A 15,806-nucleotide genomic window follows, 5' to 3' on the forward strand; every position below is an offset into this window, starting at 1 on the left:
TAAAGATATTTAATACACTACAGTGATTTTCTTTGTAACATGGCATAAAACACACATACGCAAAGGTAGTAAAATAGAACCAATTTTTATTTGAAAATAAAACCTATTTGAAAATAAAAATTGGTAGCAGGTCTTTTAGAGTTTTGGTCAGACCAGGTAGAGAAAAATTAAGTTCTGGATTTATTCTCATACAAAGACAAATTGTGACTTTAAACAAATACTTTTGGTCATCACAACTGGTTTCAATATTCTCATTGTCATGTTTCACTAGTTGACATGCAGACATAAAACATCATAGAAAAAAAAAAAAACCCATTCAACCCCCCCAAAAAAACGTAACCTCTCAAAATCTCTGTGGTACTGGATTTCAAATGTATGTTTGCTTGAATGATTGAATCTCCTCTTTACATCCGATCGCTGATTTGACTGTAAGGTTTTGTATAGTTAATTCTGACAGCAAAACGTGCATGATTTAGGCACAGATAAAACAGTTAAACACAAGGCCAGCCTCAAAACAGGCAAACGGATTACAATACACAGGGTTGAGCATTATGAAGTACTGGACACAAGTTTTTGGCCAATAAATATAGAAAAAGACACGTTTAAAAAAAAAAAAAAACCCAAATATATCAAATTTGATATTTTCAAGTGTTGCACTGCAAGTACCGCAGCCCCTGGCATTAAACTTGCTCCTGACAGTGTTTTCTCACGCTCAGCATGACACATCAGTGCGTATGCCTACAAATCTCTGTTCAGGCAAAACACCATTCTGTCCTAATTTCAAAAGGCACAGCTTTTACTTACAGCACTGTCAATATAAAAGTGCAAGTTGTTTGCCATTGAGCAATAGAAGAATATAGTAACAAATGAAATATTAAGCTATGACTTAAAACTGTGGCATTTAGAAATAAATGTGTCCTATGAAAAACAATTAAAAAAAAAAAATTCCAGTGTCTGTTTTTGAAAGGACCAAAAACGAGATTTCACCCCATTTATCCAACTTTATAACCAATAGTATCAAATGTCAATTTGACCACTTAGGATTTATATTGCATGTTATGTAGAAACCACTTTCATGATACAAATGACTAAATACACTTGTTTTGACACCCATTTATAGTTAAATAAGGCTACAGTAATGTCTACTTGACTGGCGACGCAAGAGGTACTGTCCATGTGATCACAGAACTGGGTTGCATAGAGGAACCGCGCTGACCGTTTAAAAATAGATTTCCTTATAAAACAGCCTATTAAAATGAAAGGTATAAAATCGTTTATTAGAAAAGGTGTTTTTGTTGTTCCATACAAGGCACAATTAACAAAAAACAATGTCCAAAAGTCAAGTCAGGACAGGCAGGCTTCTGCTTTGGCAAAAGAACCCCTTTAAAATTCATACCAACTGGAGTGATTGTGATGGGAGTGCTTTGGTTGGTGTTTTTTTTGTTGTTTGCAGCTCTGTCGTGGTGCTTAAAAGTAGTGATTTGTGATTATTGTCAGCACTGTGGATCAGAGGAGAGGCCTCACTTTGTGACATACACTTTCAATCGAGCCAACAATCTTTCCCCAGGCTTAGAATTTCCTTGACCTCATACCAATGCAGTTTTCTAAACAGAAGGATTTTGTGCGCAGGCAAAGAGAACAGTCTGGAAACGTATGTCTATGTTCTGAATACATGTGGCTATTTTAGTCAACTTTAGCGCTGCTGCTCCCGTTGGAGTCGAGCAGGTCTGTTGAAAGCTATTGTCCACGAAGCTGGTCCAGCCGGGTGTAAACGTTATCAGCTTGGCTAAGATCTTCAAACACAGGAAGAAGGTTTAGCAGCTCAGCATCATCCACGTCGTCAAACCACGACACCACCGGAATCTGGGGCAAAGAAACACTCGATTATATAAGGTGCATCTACCCTAGCTAAGCGTGCACCAAGTAAACACAAAGCCAATTCAACCCTTAACAGCAACCTATGATAACTAAAGTAATTTTTACCTTTTGTTTCAGGAAAAAGAGATCTAAAGACAAGTGTTTAGTTTGGCGGTTTTACATCATATTGGTCAGGAAAACCTTTTCCTAGTACAGACAGATTCATAATTTGGTTATGTTCCTGGCTTGATTGATCAAATACAGCAAATTCACTTCTGTGGTTCAAGTTCTCAGACAGCTAAATTTGACACATACAACCAACTAAGTCCTTTATGAAAGGCAGTGTGCACCAGATTTGCAGAGACTGGTCCAAACTCACAGCATTATTTGGGTGGAATATGTAAGAGGCAGGAGAGTTGTCCAGGATGAGGGTTTTGTGGAGGTCTCTGCCTAGGCGGCTTAAATCCTTGACATAGCAGCCCTGGTGGAATACACAAGATTCCCGAAACAACCGGGTCCGGAATACTCCTCCCTGGTCCAGCAGGTCTGTCACCGGGTCTGCGTACTGGTGGGAGGATTGGGTAGCAGGTGAGGGAAGAGCAGGGATGTACAAGGCTGGGCTAAGCTGTCCCAAGCTGCTACAGAATATTAAGCTGGGACACAGCTGGCACTAAGACTTTAAGATGAGTTGTGTATAAACTGACACCCATCTATTCCTTTAAGCATGGAGGTGTGGGTGTTCACTAAGGTGTCTACCAGCACGTTAGAGTAAGAGAGGGAACTAAAAAGGTGAGAGAAAGCAGATCTGATAGATCAGACATCAGCTAAACAAAGATCTTCATGTTTTATTCCAGCATCTAATTTCAGGATCACTGTCAATATCTGATGTGAAGTACCTTAGCGAGACTGGCTGTAAACAGCACACATTCAAACAATTCGCCCATTCTCTGCAGGAACTCGTCCACATACGGCCTCTTCAGCACATACACCTGAAAGGGAAGCAAGAGGTTGGTGAACAGCTCAAACATGATTGTCATTTAACCAAATACTGCCAATGAAGCTTAAAGTATATTTAAAAAAAAAATAAAAATTTTAGTGCTCAAGAGGTCTAGGACAAGGCTTTTTTTGTAAAGTAGAGCTTAGAATATGTTAAGTCTTATAAAAATAATTATGCCTCAGCTTGATTTCACACAAGTTTTTAAAACTAACTGGGAAACAGGATAAGGAAGCTGTCACCTTTAAAAAAAAAAAAATACACTATCAAGACAGGAAGCTGAAACAAATGCAGACTTAGCACAAGATAAAGAGAAATATGCCAATCCTAAAGATATCCAATACATGGAGAACACTTTAAAGAGAAGGTAGTTATTAGTCTTCCAGACACTACAGATAATTGGTAAGATCAGTGCAGCAATAACTTCTTAAACTGGCAGCTTGCTTTGGGATCTTGTAAGTGTTCAAGTGGAAATAAAAGTACACAACATACAATTTAAATTAAACAAAAAAGTGCATCTCTCACTTCTGAAAGATTTTGTGCCATGTCCATTATCAATGCAGTTGCAAGATCAACTAGTCTGTAAAGCGTGAAGGTTTAATAGGGATTTCCATGTTTTTGTTCATCTGCACGATTCATTTCCATCCGTCAGCTGCTAATGGCCAGTTCCTGAAACAAGTAATCAAGAATAGGCCGTGCAGTGTTAACCAGCCTATCCTGGATTACTTGAACCAGGCAGAGGCCCACAGGATTCCTTACCATCACACAGGGGTCGCTCGAATCACATTTCTTAGTTAATATTTCCACACGTCCAACTTTAAGACCTTGTGCCCCAAAGATCAACACAATGCTATACTTGTGTATTTATTTCAAAATCTTCCTTGCAGAGGCACTGTATCAATTATTAATGACATTTTAGCTGAAATGACTCATTTTCCTGCTGATGCATCCACTTTGACTTGTGCAGTCTTGTTCAAATTCTGGCCACTAGAGGGCTCTGTTTAACCATCTTAAAAAAAAAAAAAACTTAACTGACCCATCCCTTTTCAGCTCAGCAACCACTGCAAACACAACATACATACACCCCCCCCACCCCCTTACAGGAAAGGCACTCATACAGAGTAGTTTACCTGGTGTGTGGTCCCCTCTATCTCCACAGGCACGATGAAGTCTGCATTACTAATAGGCTGGAGGGAGAACACAGAGGGAGATGGTTGGCATGCTCATTCACATAAGCCACGCTGTGTACATTCACATGGCATTACATAACAGCTGAACAGCAAGAACCAGGCTCTTCATCGCTGCCATAAATCACAGCACATAGGCTACACAAATAGAATATGACTTGCTTTGATGTTCCTCAAACACATGCGACGACTTTTCTAAGAGAAACAAAGAATCGCAGCAGAAACACGCCCAATAGACAGGCGGTCGTTTAATCAATGTTACCCAAATACAACTGTCATTTCTGCAGGAAGGAAAAGCTGAAACATCAAATCACCAACTGACATGGGTAAACATGCTGAAATAATGTTGGGCCGGTGTTAGCGGTACCTTGAATGAGCTGTGCACCAGGGTCTCATCCAGGTCTATGACCACACATAGCTTCCCTTGGTCCTGGGCCGTCACCTCAGGCAGCAGGTTTGGTTCAGATAGCTAAAGAAATGCATGTAGACTGTCATATTCATCATTACACTTGAGAAACACAAAGTAGCCAACAGGGCATTGAGTTATATGGAAAACCTGAAAGCTTGGTCTGGATTTTTACCTCTGGGGAAATTCGATTATACTGGTTTTTGTTAAGCATGCATGTGTGGAAGTTTAAGGATTTACTGTAACAGCCTCTGTGTGGTATAGCTTTATGATTAGCATGTGTCTTTTTTGCAGTATTTCTCCAATGCATCTTGTCAAACTCAACAGGAATTCACCTGCAGGGGAAAACGATAACCTTGATTCAAACTCATTTTCAGATAGCCAGCCCCCCCCACACACACACTCTTAGTTTTGTTTCATTCCAGCCTCTTTATGAGAAGAGGCAAAGTGAAATTAATTATTAATTTTATTACATAACAGAAATGGCTTATCTATTACGGATGGCAAATTAAGATCGAGGAAAGACTATGCTGGGGAGGGGGTGCTGGGAGACTGCTAGAACAATTTTGTTCAACTAAACACAAGAAACCAAATGAAACAAAGCTAGCGGTGCCAAATGTTTAATTTGGTTTCATATCAGTAGGAGCCTGGCAGACAATAACCAGGGTCCTACAGATGCTGCTTGCTCCTGATGCTGGAGGACACTCCTCAACATGAACAAACATGGCATCTCATTAAAATACCCCTAACATGGTGGTGAAGCCCTAATCAAGCTGACAGCGCTCACCAGCGTGGCCAGCAAGCGCTCTGAGCTTTATTTTATTTTTTTCCCCTCCACCTCAGCAATTATGAGGAACACAATACACCGATTCTCTGCCTGCCTAAAGGACTGATAGTCACTCTCTCATTTCTTATCTTCCTCCGGGGGGGTGGGGGGGATAAAGCGAGAACATCAAAGTGATTCCATATCCACAGACAGTTGCGGTTAGCTTTCAAGACGTTTAGAGCAGGTGCAGCGGTGGTTTTAGTTGTAAAAAGACGACAACAATAAGTGCAGTTTTACAACAGCGTGTTAAGTTTATCCGTACAGATGGCTAAACTATTCACACACCTCTTTTATGGCAAGCAGTGTGTGTGTGTGTCTGTGTGTGGGTGTGTGCAACAAGGAAGTAAGATCTTAAATAAACAAAAGTAAAGGCAGGGGCTGAAGCTGAGGTCTTCAAATTGATTTCAGCTGTGCGGAAATATCTCTGAAATGCGAATACTGTTACCTTGACAACCATCCCATTTTCCTGTGACTCCAGCAATCCCTGCTGGGAGGGTGATGGCGGCGGTGGCGGCGGCGGCAGTGCTGGTGATTTGGGGCCATCCTGAGCTTGGAGGCAACAGAAAAGCGCTTTGAAGATGTTGCAACTCCGCGGCTGTTTCAGGGCAGACCGGCTCACCTGGCCTGCCGGGAGCAGAGACACAAACACGCTTCATGAGGAAACAGCAGCACTCAACAGAACCAGTGCTCCCAATGTTTGTGGACCAATAAAAAGGTATGTGGAGCAAGCTGATTGGCCAGCTACTGCATTTCCACAAATTGAGTTCACCTGTGAAACAAATTGGCTAAAATGAACCCTCACGAGGAGGACTTTTTTCTTCCAGTTGGTGTTTTTACATTAAAATGTCCACAAAGATAGTTTTAACTTGATGTGTTTTACGCAGCGATGGCACAACTACATCCAGAGGAAGATAAAATGAAGGCTGCCTGTTCGTTTGCAAAGATTTCTTGTAAACTTAAAAGATGACAAAAAGCCTCCCTGTGAGTGTGTTTAAAGAGAGGAGTGCCCTTTGCTAACAAAACATTTATTTTAAAGTTTTATTTATTAATTATTTTGCAAATTTAGATTAAAAACTAGCAATAACTAATTTTGCGTTTTTGGGGTTGGGCTAGTAAAATTTTCATCTCTACTGGTAAAAAAAAGTAATGTCGGACACTGAAACTGTGTGTCGTCAACATGGGAAACATGGTGAGTGGAGGCCTGAATTACAGCCCACAACTTGGGTCAGATACATGTTATCTAATCTTTTTTCTTATACCAAAATGAAATCTTGATGCAAACACATTGAAATGTTTTCTTGTTTGTTTTTTCCTCTTCATCCATAAAAGATAATTAGGCAGGAGCTGCTTGTGACACACAGATTGAGTTTCTCTAATTCCTGAAGGTACCATCCATCTGTCCACAGGGATGGCACAGCCTCCACATGAAATCTGTTTTTAATGCCTCTGCTGCTGTTGCTGCTGCTGCTGGAAATGGCTGGTACATGTTATATAATCACAGAGGGCGGGAAAACCCACACTTTTCAGCAGTACCTTTCGACAGACAGAAAACATTCCAACCATTTTAAACTCGGGGACCTTTCGGGGCTGCCTGAAGCGAGCCAGAACAGCCAGACAGGCAGCTGGTCGGGCAGTCAGGCAGCCAGCGAGTCGGACAGGCAGTCACACCTCAGTGCTCTGTGCAGGTCTTTGATCAGCCACTGTGACCACCAGCGTCCCAGCCTCAAAAAAGACTTGTGCCACCGCCAGTGTAAGAAAAGGGAGGAAAAACATCCCTGTGATTCCCCTCTAGTGCATTTCATGTGAGGACTTGCAGAATTTTTACCCATCAAAATAGTTCATAAACACTCTCTAGTCCCTGCTAGAAAGAGGAAGTGTGGAAAAGAGTGACAAACAACTGCATACTCAGAGATTTATACATTTATTACTTCTACACTCTGAAGACATAATGCAGACAACAACAAGCATGTTACACAACTCCATGTTTAGGAGACAAAGGACACTGGATCTTGATTTGGTAATTCTGCACACAGCATTTTCACTGGGAAAAACTACAACCTCCATTATTTATAGCCCACGAATGTGCATCTTGCCATGCAAATCAGCCTATTGATTTCCACAGGAAGACATTATTGGCCATGTGTGACATAACAGCATACATTAGATCTCCTCTGCATGTAAAAGGATGGAGAGATGAGAAGAAGGAGATTAATCTTTTAGAGCTTTATGAATGGCGCACACACACACACACGGATCCAAAATCCAAAACATCCCTTAATCTCACAAAACACGCAATGCAAAATGACATTAATAATAAGAATAATGCTGAAGAATTATTTTGTAAAACCAACACATGACCTGGAGCACCACAGACCTGTAATAACTACAACCAAGAGGCTGAATCAACGAGCAAAGCCTCTTTCAAGCGCAAGCAAAGTGTGCAAACAACGAAATCTTTGAAACGGCGCTACAACGGGCGTGTGCAGAGGGGTGTGTTTGTGCATTCCGCTGTCAATACCGCGGCACCGGGTATTTCTATACAATCCTGCTGTATAATCAGCAGCCCTTAAAGCTCTCTTGGCCTGTAATATACAGCATGGTGTAATACAAATCCCACTCGGGCTGTTTTGTCAAATGAAACGATAAAAATAAAAATAAATAAATAAAAAAAGAGCAGCGCAGCATTATTTCGTGAAGCCAGCGACGGCGCACGGATATGTGACCACCATGGTCAATTAACAAAAACACGAAGAGTAGTTTGTGAAGACTGAAAAACACCGAGCTGTAAGTGCTGCCTGTGGTGACAGTCAGGCAGGGCTCCCCGTGTTCTCTCGACTTGGTGTTGGTGGTAGTAGTAGAAGGATATGGGATGTTGCCAAACGAGCTGGAACCCGATAGATATAAATACAGCAGCTCGTTTTTTATTTTGGAAAAGCTGGGCATGGCAACGACACCGAGAACAACTTGGGGGGGGGGGGGTAAAAAAAAATACACCAGAAAGATGGGTTTGCACAACAAGAGCACACACACTGCCAAAGAAAAAGAGAGGCAAAAACTGGATCAACAATAGCTACTAAGCTCGGTGCGTAATGGAGACTGTGAACTTGTACCTGAGCCTACGTCCGATGCATTAATTCAGCTATAGTGACGGAGATTGAACTACACGGTGATCTGGCCCCCGATACAAAAACAAACACAGGGATTTATTCATATTCACGGTTTTATTTCCAAATTCAACAGCAGTCGATTGGTGGAGGAAAACAACAGGTTTGTGGCAAAACAGAATAAACACATTAAGATAGCTTTCGGCACGGTCTCTTTGTGTTTTCCAGCGATAAGATGTAAAGATTACACTCTGCTCGGTGGTGGATGTCAAAAAAGGGTAATACGCCTCTCTTACCGCGCGTCCGCAGCGCGCAACTGTCAAATAAAAGGGCGCACTACGCGATTTCTTACCGCACTAATCACTTATAAGAAAACAGTACACATAAAAGAGAGTACTGGGAATATTTGGGATGTAAACAACACCCAATCTCACCTGTTTTCGGTGACACTTGGACGTCTTCTTTTTGCACTTGGGTGATAACAGAACTTTCCATCTGACAATCACGGAGCCCTCAAAATCCTCAAATCCTGTCCCCGAGTACTGATGGGCATCCCTCATTGGGTTTTATTGACAAGCTGACGTTATTATTCGCCGAGTTAACTTGTCATCCGCCTCAGTTACGATCCTCGATGGGAGTAGGATTTATCTTGTTCCTGGCTTTCTTTATTATTCTCCCGTCCGCCGCCTCTTCTTCTTCTTCTTCCCTCGGAGGGTCCGCCTGGGGAGGGGGCAAGGCACTTGGATATGTTCTTCGGACGCTATTTGAGACTCCGTGCGGCCCGTCTTCTCGGATGTGCCGATTGTATTGCTGGTAATATCGCAGAGAAGCCCCCCTCTCTTTTGAGAGTCCTCACTTTTGCAGCAACAACATGGAGAATCCAGGCGAGAGAAGGAAAACAACCGAGGAAATGGGGCAAGGGAGGGCGGTTTCAAGCCCCCCGTTACTACAGATAAACAACATCGCCCGAGAGGCCACTAGGAGCGACGGAAAACAGCGAGGATCGATCGCGTACGGAAGATCTAGCGCGGAAAAACGAATTCTGGTTCGTAGTTGGGTGTAAAACGAGAGTTTTGTTGTTATCCCAGGTTTTGTTTTTCTACGGTTGGGACTCCGCGGGCGCCTTGAAACGGTACCCGCGCCCTGATTGGACACCAGGGAGGAGGGGAGGCGTGGTCAAGGCATTCCTCCCCGGCCAGCACGCGCCGCAGCGAACACATTCCAGCGCTGCTCGTACAACAAATGAGATCACGTTGTTTGTGAATTATTAACAAATAAATAAACGAATGCTGATGAACACAACTTAATCAAGAAACATGCGAGTGTACGAGGAATAAAAAAATACACTCATTATTAAACTAAACACTAGGGACGCTATTTATTTATTTTGTTGTTTGTTCACGTGCATTATTCTAATTAAAACTAAATCAGAGGTGGCTGAAATTGTGATCATGTCCAAGTAATTATAGAAACCTTTATTTAGTCAGGGGCAAATCAATGTAAATTACATAAAATATAAATCATCTATAGTGTAACTATGCTCAGGTACTCTGAAATGTTGTTTGGCATCTCTCAGGGATAGAAATACAACCAAGAAAAGGACACAGAGATAAAATGTACATTACAGAAATGCCGAATAAAAGTTATGTATATATATATAATAAAAAAACAGATCAGTGTTTAAAAGTGGCTTTGCACAGTTCTGATACTAGCAGTCTGTCAAGATAAGGCTGTGAATATATGCAGAAATGTATTTCTACATTCAAACACACATATATGTAAGATTTAAAATAATTATAATAAAAAAAAATCAAGAACAAGGTGACACAAAAGGAAAAGCAGGAGCATTCATTTTTATAAAACATCACAGAACATGAGCTTAAACATACAATGACATACTTGTCTCACCCAAGACCGCTTAATAATAACAGTCACAAGAGAGATATCTAAGGTAATGCATTGCTGTGCACTCTAACCTAAACTTTAAAACCTTAAAAGTCATAATATATACAAGAATGGCTTTGTAAATGGGGGAGAAAAAAAAGTATTTTTCTATTTGAATGGTTCTTGTAGAAGGTACAATGATGGGTGACATCAAAGGGTTTAAGAGTGCTGGCATCTGCAGAGTCAGGGACTGGTGCACAACCTTCAATCTGCTGCCAAAAGATAGGTTGCCGCCTGAGAAACGAGCATGAGCTAACTTAACTTCCAGGCTTCTCATCAGTCTCTTACCATGAATTTTAAAAGATAATGATTCCTCTAAACCAGATGACCAGCTACCATTTTTTTAAATTATAGCCCAGAATAATAAACACACCCACCAGCACCTCCGCAAATACTGCTTTATCATTATTTTTAGTGTTTTTAATACTTGGATTTCTGCCTCTAATTTGCATTTTCCTCTGGCTTAACTTTTACTTTACCTCCCTAAATTCCTGGTTTTTCCAATGTCATAACCTCTGATTAGAAGAAAAAGAGTAGGAAGAGCTCAGCACCGGGCTCACTGAAGGACATAAAAGTGATAAACACTAAACAAATACACAGGGAATCTGTGTTTGTAGCAGTAGTAAAACGTGAGCACATAAGAGTTTTTAAAGAACCCTGGCTGTAAGAAGATTCAAGTGTCTCTTTTCAAAAACAAAGTATTTTACAATTGTACAAGATTCATTTAAAAGTTGAAATAATCACCTTTAATCCATGTGACAGGAAGAGCTTTTCACCTTTTCCTTCATGGAGACGTGAAAGGCTTTGCTGGTAGAGATATAACCCCATGCGGGAGTACATGGGAGAGCTTCATGTACGGAGGTAAGAGAGGGCAGAGTGAAACCAATGACCCAAGCTCCTTTCATTTCACTTCCTACTAAAATGAAACTTGTTTTTTTGCCTAAAACTGCTTGGGTGGAGGGGGGGGGGGGGGGGGGGGGGTGCGGCTCCAGCCCTGGGAGCCACTGTGTTATGGCAATCACTGAACATTTGCGCAATAACGCACTCAGACTGTGCTGCAGTTACTGTACTTTAGCATGAGGCTGCTGCTCGTAAACATTGCAGGATGGTTGCATCATATAGAAATAGAGTCGTGCAGCGTGGCATTTAATAAAGCTATCTGTCTTTACATCCACTTATTCATCCGGGAGGGAGGGGGAAAAATCACAAACAGTTGTGGTTGTAGTTGTTTTTCATTTGAATAAGTTGCATTGAACTGCAGACAAATCCTGTGTGTTATATAATCATTTTCACTACACCGAGTATAGCGATTTTCTGAGCAGCTGGAACTAAAACACATTTGTTTGACCTTGCTCAAATAAACAGAAGTGGGTTTGACATGATGTTAGGCAATGTGGTCAACCATCGGGTCCCCAGATATTTATATTTACAGCGTGGAGGTTCTGCAGAGTGCCTCCTCCTCATCCTCTGAAAGCTCAAAGACCTCTGAGTAAATCAAAGTGATCCTCTCCCCTGCAGCATACAGTAAGCAAATATGGTGTGAAATTAAGCAACAGCACATATCTGCTATATTTAACCACACGAAACACACATGTAAAGCACACTGAAAGCGGCACAGACCGTAAACCTGTAGGAAGAAACGGAGAAGCAGCTTGTTAATAAAAGGAATAACTACACAGCTGAGACGGTCCATTCCAAACACATGTGGGCCCATTATACCGCGAGCTCAGCCAGTGCCCACAGCGGCCACAATGCAAGACATAAACAAGAATGGCCCCGCTGTTTGCATTCCTGGTGTGGGACATTTTAAGGCAGCACTGACAGCTCGGTGTAAAAATATATACAAAACAAGTACGGGCCGCACAGCTGGAAAATGTCATGTGGTTTAAAGCTGATGCCACTGTTTACTAAATCAACTTGAAATTCATTATCAGTGCCTGCGTTCTGCTGCCCTCATCTTCTGGTATTCCTCTCCAAGACAGCAAAAGAGCAGCGGGGTCAGCAGCTGTTAAAAGGGCTAAGGGTTGAGGGGGTGCTGCAGGCGTAACCCTCCACCAATCTTCCAGTGCTCTAACGGGACCAAAGCGCAACCACTTAAGAGCAATAAGTGCACCCGTGCATTTTTTAAAGTCAACATGTGAAGCCATGTTAGTGTTTATTGCATTTTCTACCCCCCCCCAGTGTGGAGCTTTTTGTTTACAATTCAATAACACAGTTAATGATTTTAATAATTGAAACTCATTAAAACAGTGAGTTCTGGTGAGCCACAGTGATAAAAACACTACGGTGCTTTCTACCATAACGAGGGTAATCAAAAGATTTGTCCAAAAACAAAAAAATCAATCATTGACTTTTTAACCTCTAACACACTGGTTCTCAACCTTTTGGGGGCCGGGGACCAGGGGGTTCTTGGAAACATTTCCCAGAACCACCTTTTAATCCTGCTAGTATTTAAATTACTACGTGGGAATTATTTTTAGCCTTTCTACGTCAGACACGTGGCATAATGTGTCACAACATATCAGAGCTTCTGCTGGCTCATATTTGAAATGAGTGGGAGTAAAGGGCACAAGATATTTGTTTGGATGGTGTAAATGTTCACATCTTTGTGTTCTTTATTATATAATGAAGGTCAATTAACTAATTCAAAGCAAATGATTATTTTAGTAACATCAACTGTGTTCTAATATTGGCCAAAACAGTCGAGATAAATTGATGAAACTGTGAAGTTTTGTGTAAGTTTGATCATTTTTAAATGCAGGTTTTCAGCATTAAAACTGAATGATTTGGGGTTAACACCAGAGATGTATCTACTGGGAAGGCAAAGACTGCTTCATGGCTACGAACCCAGACCCCACTTTGAGAATGAGAACCACTGCTCTAACAGCAACGTAACTGGAAATATAAAAGACAAACACACAATAAAGAAGCTCGATGCATCAGCTTTAGATTGGATGAAACACATCACTGAATTTCCATCAAGTAGGGCTGTCACAATAATGGATTTTCAATTAACAATTATTGTCAGACTGAATCAATATTATTGCAATATATACAGAGAGAAAAATAGCTACAATGTTAATCTATGGCAAATAACTTCAACTTAAAATAAGTGCAAAGACTACAAAAGGAGAGTCTGTAACCATCGCTGTGGAAATGGCACACAAAAAAACAATTATTATCACATGTGCATTATTGACACTCTATCAATATTACATTTTTAAATATCATGGTGAGCATAATCAAATACTAAAATATATTTTTTTAATCTCTGCAAAACTGTTCATCAAGTTTATTTTGGCATTAAGGCCAACAACATAAAAATAAATGACATAACTGACTTTAAAGAACACACACACACACACACACACACACACACACACACACTGTCCTTTAGATGTTGTGTTTCTACTTCAAAAATGTCACACCTGGGGATGCACGGAGTCTACTTACAGCCTCATGCACTCTGCCATGCATTAAAGCCGCATCCAATCATGCTGATGACAAACTGGCTGCTGAAATGTTCTTGCAGCATCTGAGCCTCATGTAGAGCTATGACTGTAGGGTCAAATCATGTGATTTGCTGGAAGAGCCCCCCCACCCCACCCTCCCACCTCACAGGCCTGCCCCTGAGTGGCCTCTGCTAGGCTATGTTTCCAGGAAAGGGGCCTACTGGACAGGCTGTGAGGCCTAGGCAGGGAGACATTGGCTCATTGAGAAAAACAAAAACAGAGAGGGGCGGTGGGAAGACTCTCCCCTCTTACATAAGTCTGCCTCCATGACAGGGAGAGAGAGAGAGAGAGAGAGAGAAGGAAAAAAAAAAAAGTTCCCCGCCACAATGCAAAGAAAAACCTGTTCATCCGCCTCAGCTCAGCTCGCAAAGCCGAAGCACTTCAGCACTGGAATTCAAACAGTGAAACAAGCAGTGTTTGGCTCTCAGTTGCACAATAAGTTGCAACTCTTCTGACATACCACCACAGGCATGTGCAGCAGCAGCAGCAGCGAGTCTCAGCGCTCAGCAGTCATTTAGTCTCACACAGTAACGCTGCTTTTGGTGACTGCACATGGGCATGATGTAAGCCTGCATGTCCTTTAATGTGTTATGCTGTAAGCTGTGGTAGTGAAATGTTTACTGTAAATGAGAAGTCTCTCCTGAAGCCTGCAACACCTCCCTGTGGCTGAAAGAGAAACTGCAGTTTGAATTCAATTAGCTCAAAATACAAAAAATGTAACCAAACCAAAAAATGTTTGTTTACTGTATTTCTTGGATTGAAGCGGTCTTTAGCGTTTGTAAGTGAACTTCCAGAAAACTTTGTTTTTGCACACTTCTAGCGCCGTTTAAGAACAAAAATTGAGTCTGTTTATTAATAACTTACACGTTATTCTCCTGTTTAATTATATTAGTGCAATTTTAGCTGATTTTGTTACTTCATTTATTTTTATATTTCTTTTTTTCATCACGTCTTAACACCTCTCCGATAAATTCAGTTTCTTCAGACGTTTAAGGTCTAATTTTGTCATCTCAGTTGTTCACATTGGAAGTCTGCACTGTTGCTTTTCTGAGCATAACATCCTGGATCCTTCCTCAGCGGCTCTTCCTGACCTCTTTTTTTCTTTAGCGACTTCCTGCATTTGGGGAAGTTTCTCCTTATCTCTGCTGCATGTCAGAAGATTCCGTATGCTGCTGAGATTCTGAAGCTTCTTGAGCAAATGTGTGATAGTGAGCTGTAAAAATAAAATATGTCTGCTGAAATCCAGCACGTCACTGCCTTGTTGTTGAAAGGCATTTTTGAAGACATGAATTTGTCTTTAAAACTTTAAAACTCCCTCCTGAACATGAAACCACTGATTTTAAAAGCCTGGGTATCATTTGTAAATCTTCTTCACAGGGATTCAGTCTGTTTGGTTTCTTAAAAAAGTCCTGACATGTTTTCTGTCATATTAAGTCCTTCAAAAAATGATTATAAACATCAGACGTCTGTAAACCTGTCAATCTTTAAAATTCACCTAAGCTTTTCACAATCAGCATGTTACCTTTTAATAAAGTTACAGTGACAAATAAATTTGTTTCTTCATTACTAAAAAAAAAAATCTGTACAGCACCAACCAAACGTCAAAGTTCATCTGAAAGTCAACAAACATCTCGTATAAATAACTTGGGACTAAATAAGACTTCATCTGGAGCTAAACACAGTCAGTCAGGTTGTCCACAGATGCACCTTTGACCCGAATGTCATGAGTCAAACTCAGGCTGCCGCTGGATCAGGATGGTCGTGTCGTTCCCTCTCCTGGTGCTCGGATCGAGCCAGGACACCCCCAGAGCGATCAGACATAACCACACCTGCAGCACAAAAAAAGACAGAATAAAAAAAAAAAGAAAAAAAGCACACACACACAGGCCAAAAAAAAAAAAAAAAAAAAAAAAAAAAAGGTTTACAGAATGAATTTGTTCAAGTTATGCATCACTTGAGAAAGCATTCAGACCCGC

General features: G+C 41.1%; 2 protein-coding genes across 3 annotated transcripts in view; both read right to left on the bottom strand.

Moving 5' to 3' along the window:
• Positions 1–66: 66 nt before the first annotated feature.
• Positions 67–9,506, bottom strand: ctdsp2 (CTD (carboxy-terminal domain, RNA polymerase II, polypeptide A) small phosphatase 2). The gene is made up of 7 exons (XM_086277328.1): positions 8,809–9,506; positions 5,716–5,894; positions 4,406–4,507; positions 3,982–4,038; positions 2,754–2,846; positions 2,237–2,422; positions 67–1,863 (listed from the first exon to the last, which is right to left on the bottom strand). The coding sequence occupies exons 1-7, from the start codon at positions 8,867–8,869 to the stop codon at positions 1,738–1,740; spliced, it is 804 nt and encodes a 267-aa protein (XP_086133454.1). The 5' UTR covers positions 8,870–9,506; the 3' UTR covers positions 67–1,737.
• A 1,826-nt stretch (positions 9,507–11,332) lies between these two features.
• LOC147305762 (natural resistance-associated macrophage protein 2-like) overlaps positions 11,333–15,806 on the bottom strand; it is a 34,999-nt gene continuing 30,525 nt past the window's right edge. For both annotated transcript variants that reach the window (XM_086277327.1, XM_086277326.1), the window contains one exon: positions 11,333–15,659. In XM_086277327.1, coding sequence (XP_086133453.1) covers positions 15,552–15,659 — 108 coding nt within the window. In that variant the 3' untranslated portion in view covers positions 11,333–15,551. The remainder of the gene's footprint in view (positions 15,660–15,806) is intronic.

The sequence above is a fragment of the Aulonocara sp. 'chitande type north' Nkhata Bay genome, linkage group LG20 (assembly GCF_057382095.1).
Source record: "Aulonocara sp. 'chitande type north' Nkhata Bay isolate Kocher_YH1m ecotype deep benthic linkage group LG20, A_spYH_male_GT1.1, whole genome shotgun sequence".
Classification (NCBI taxonomy): domain Eukaryota; kingdom Metazoa; phylum Chordata; class Actinopteri; order Cichliformes; family Cichlidae; genus Aulonocara; species Aulonocara sp. 'chitande type north' Nkhata Bay.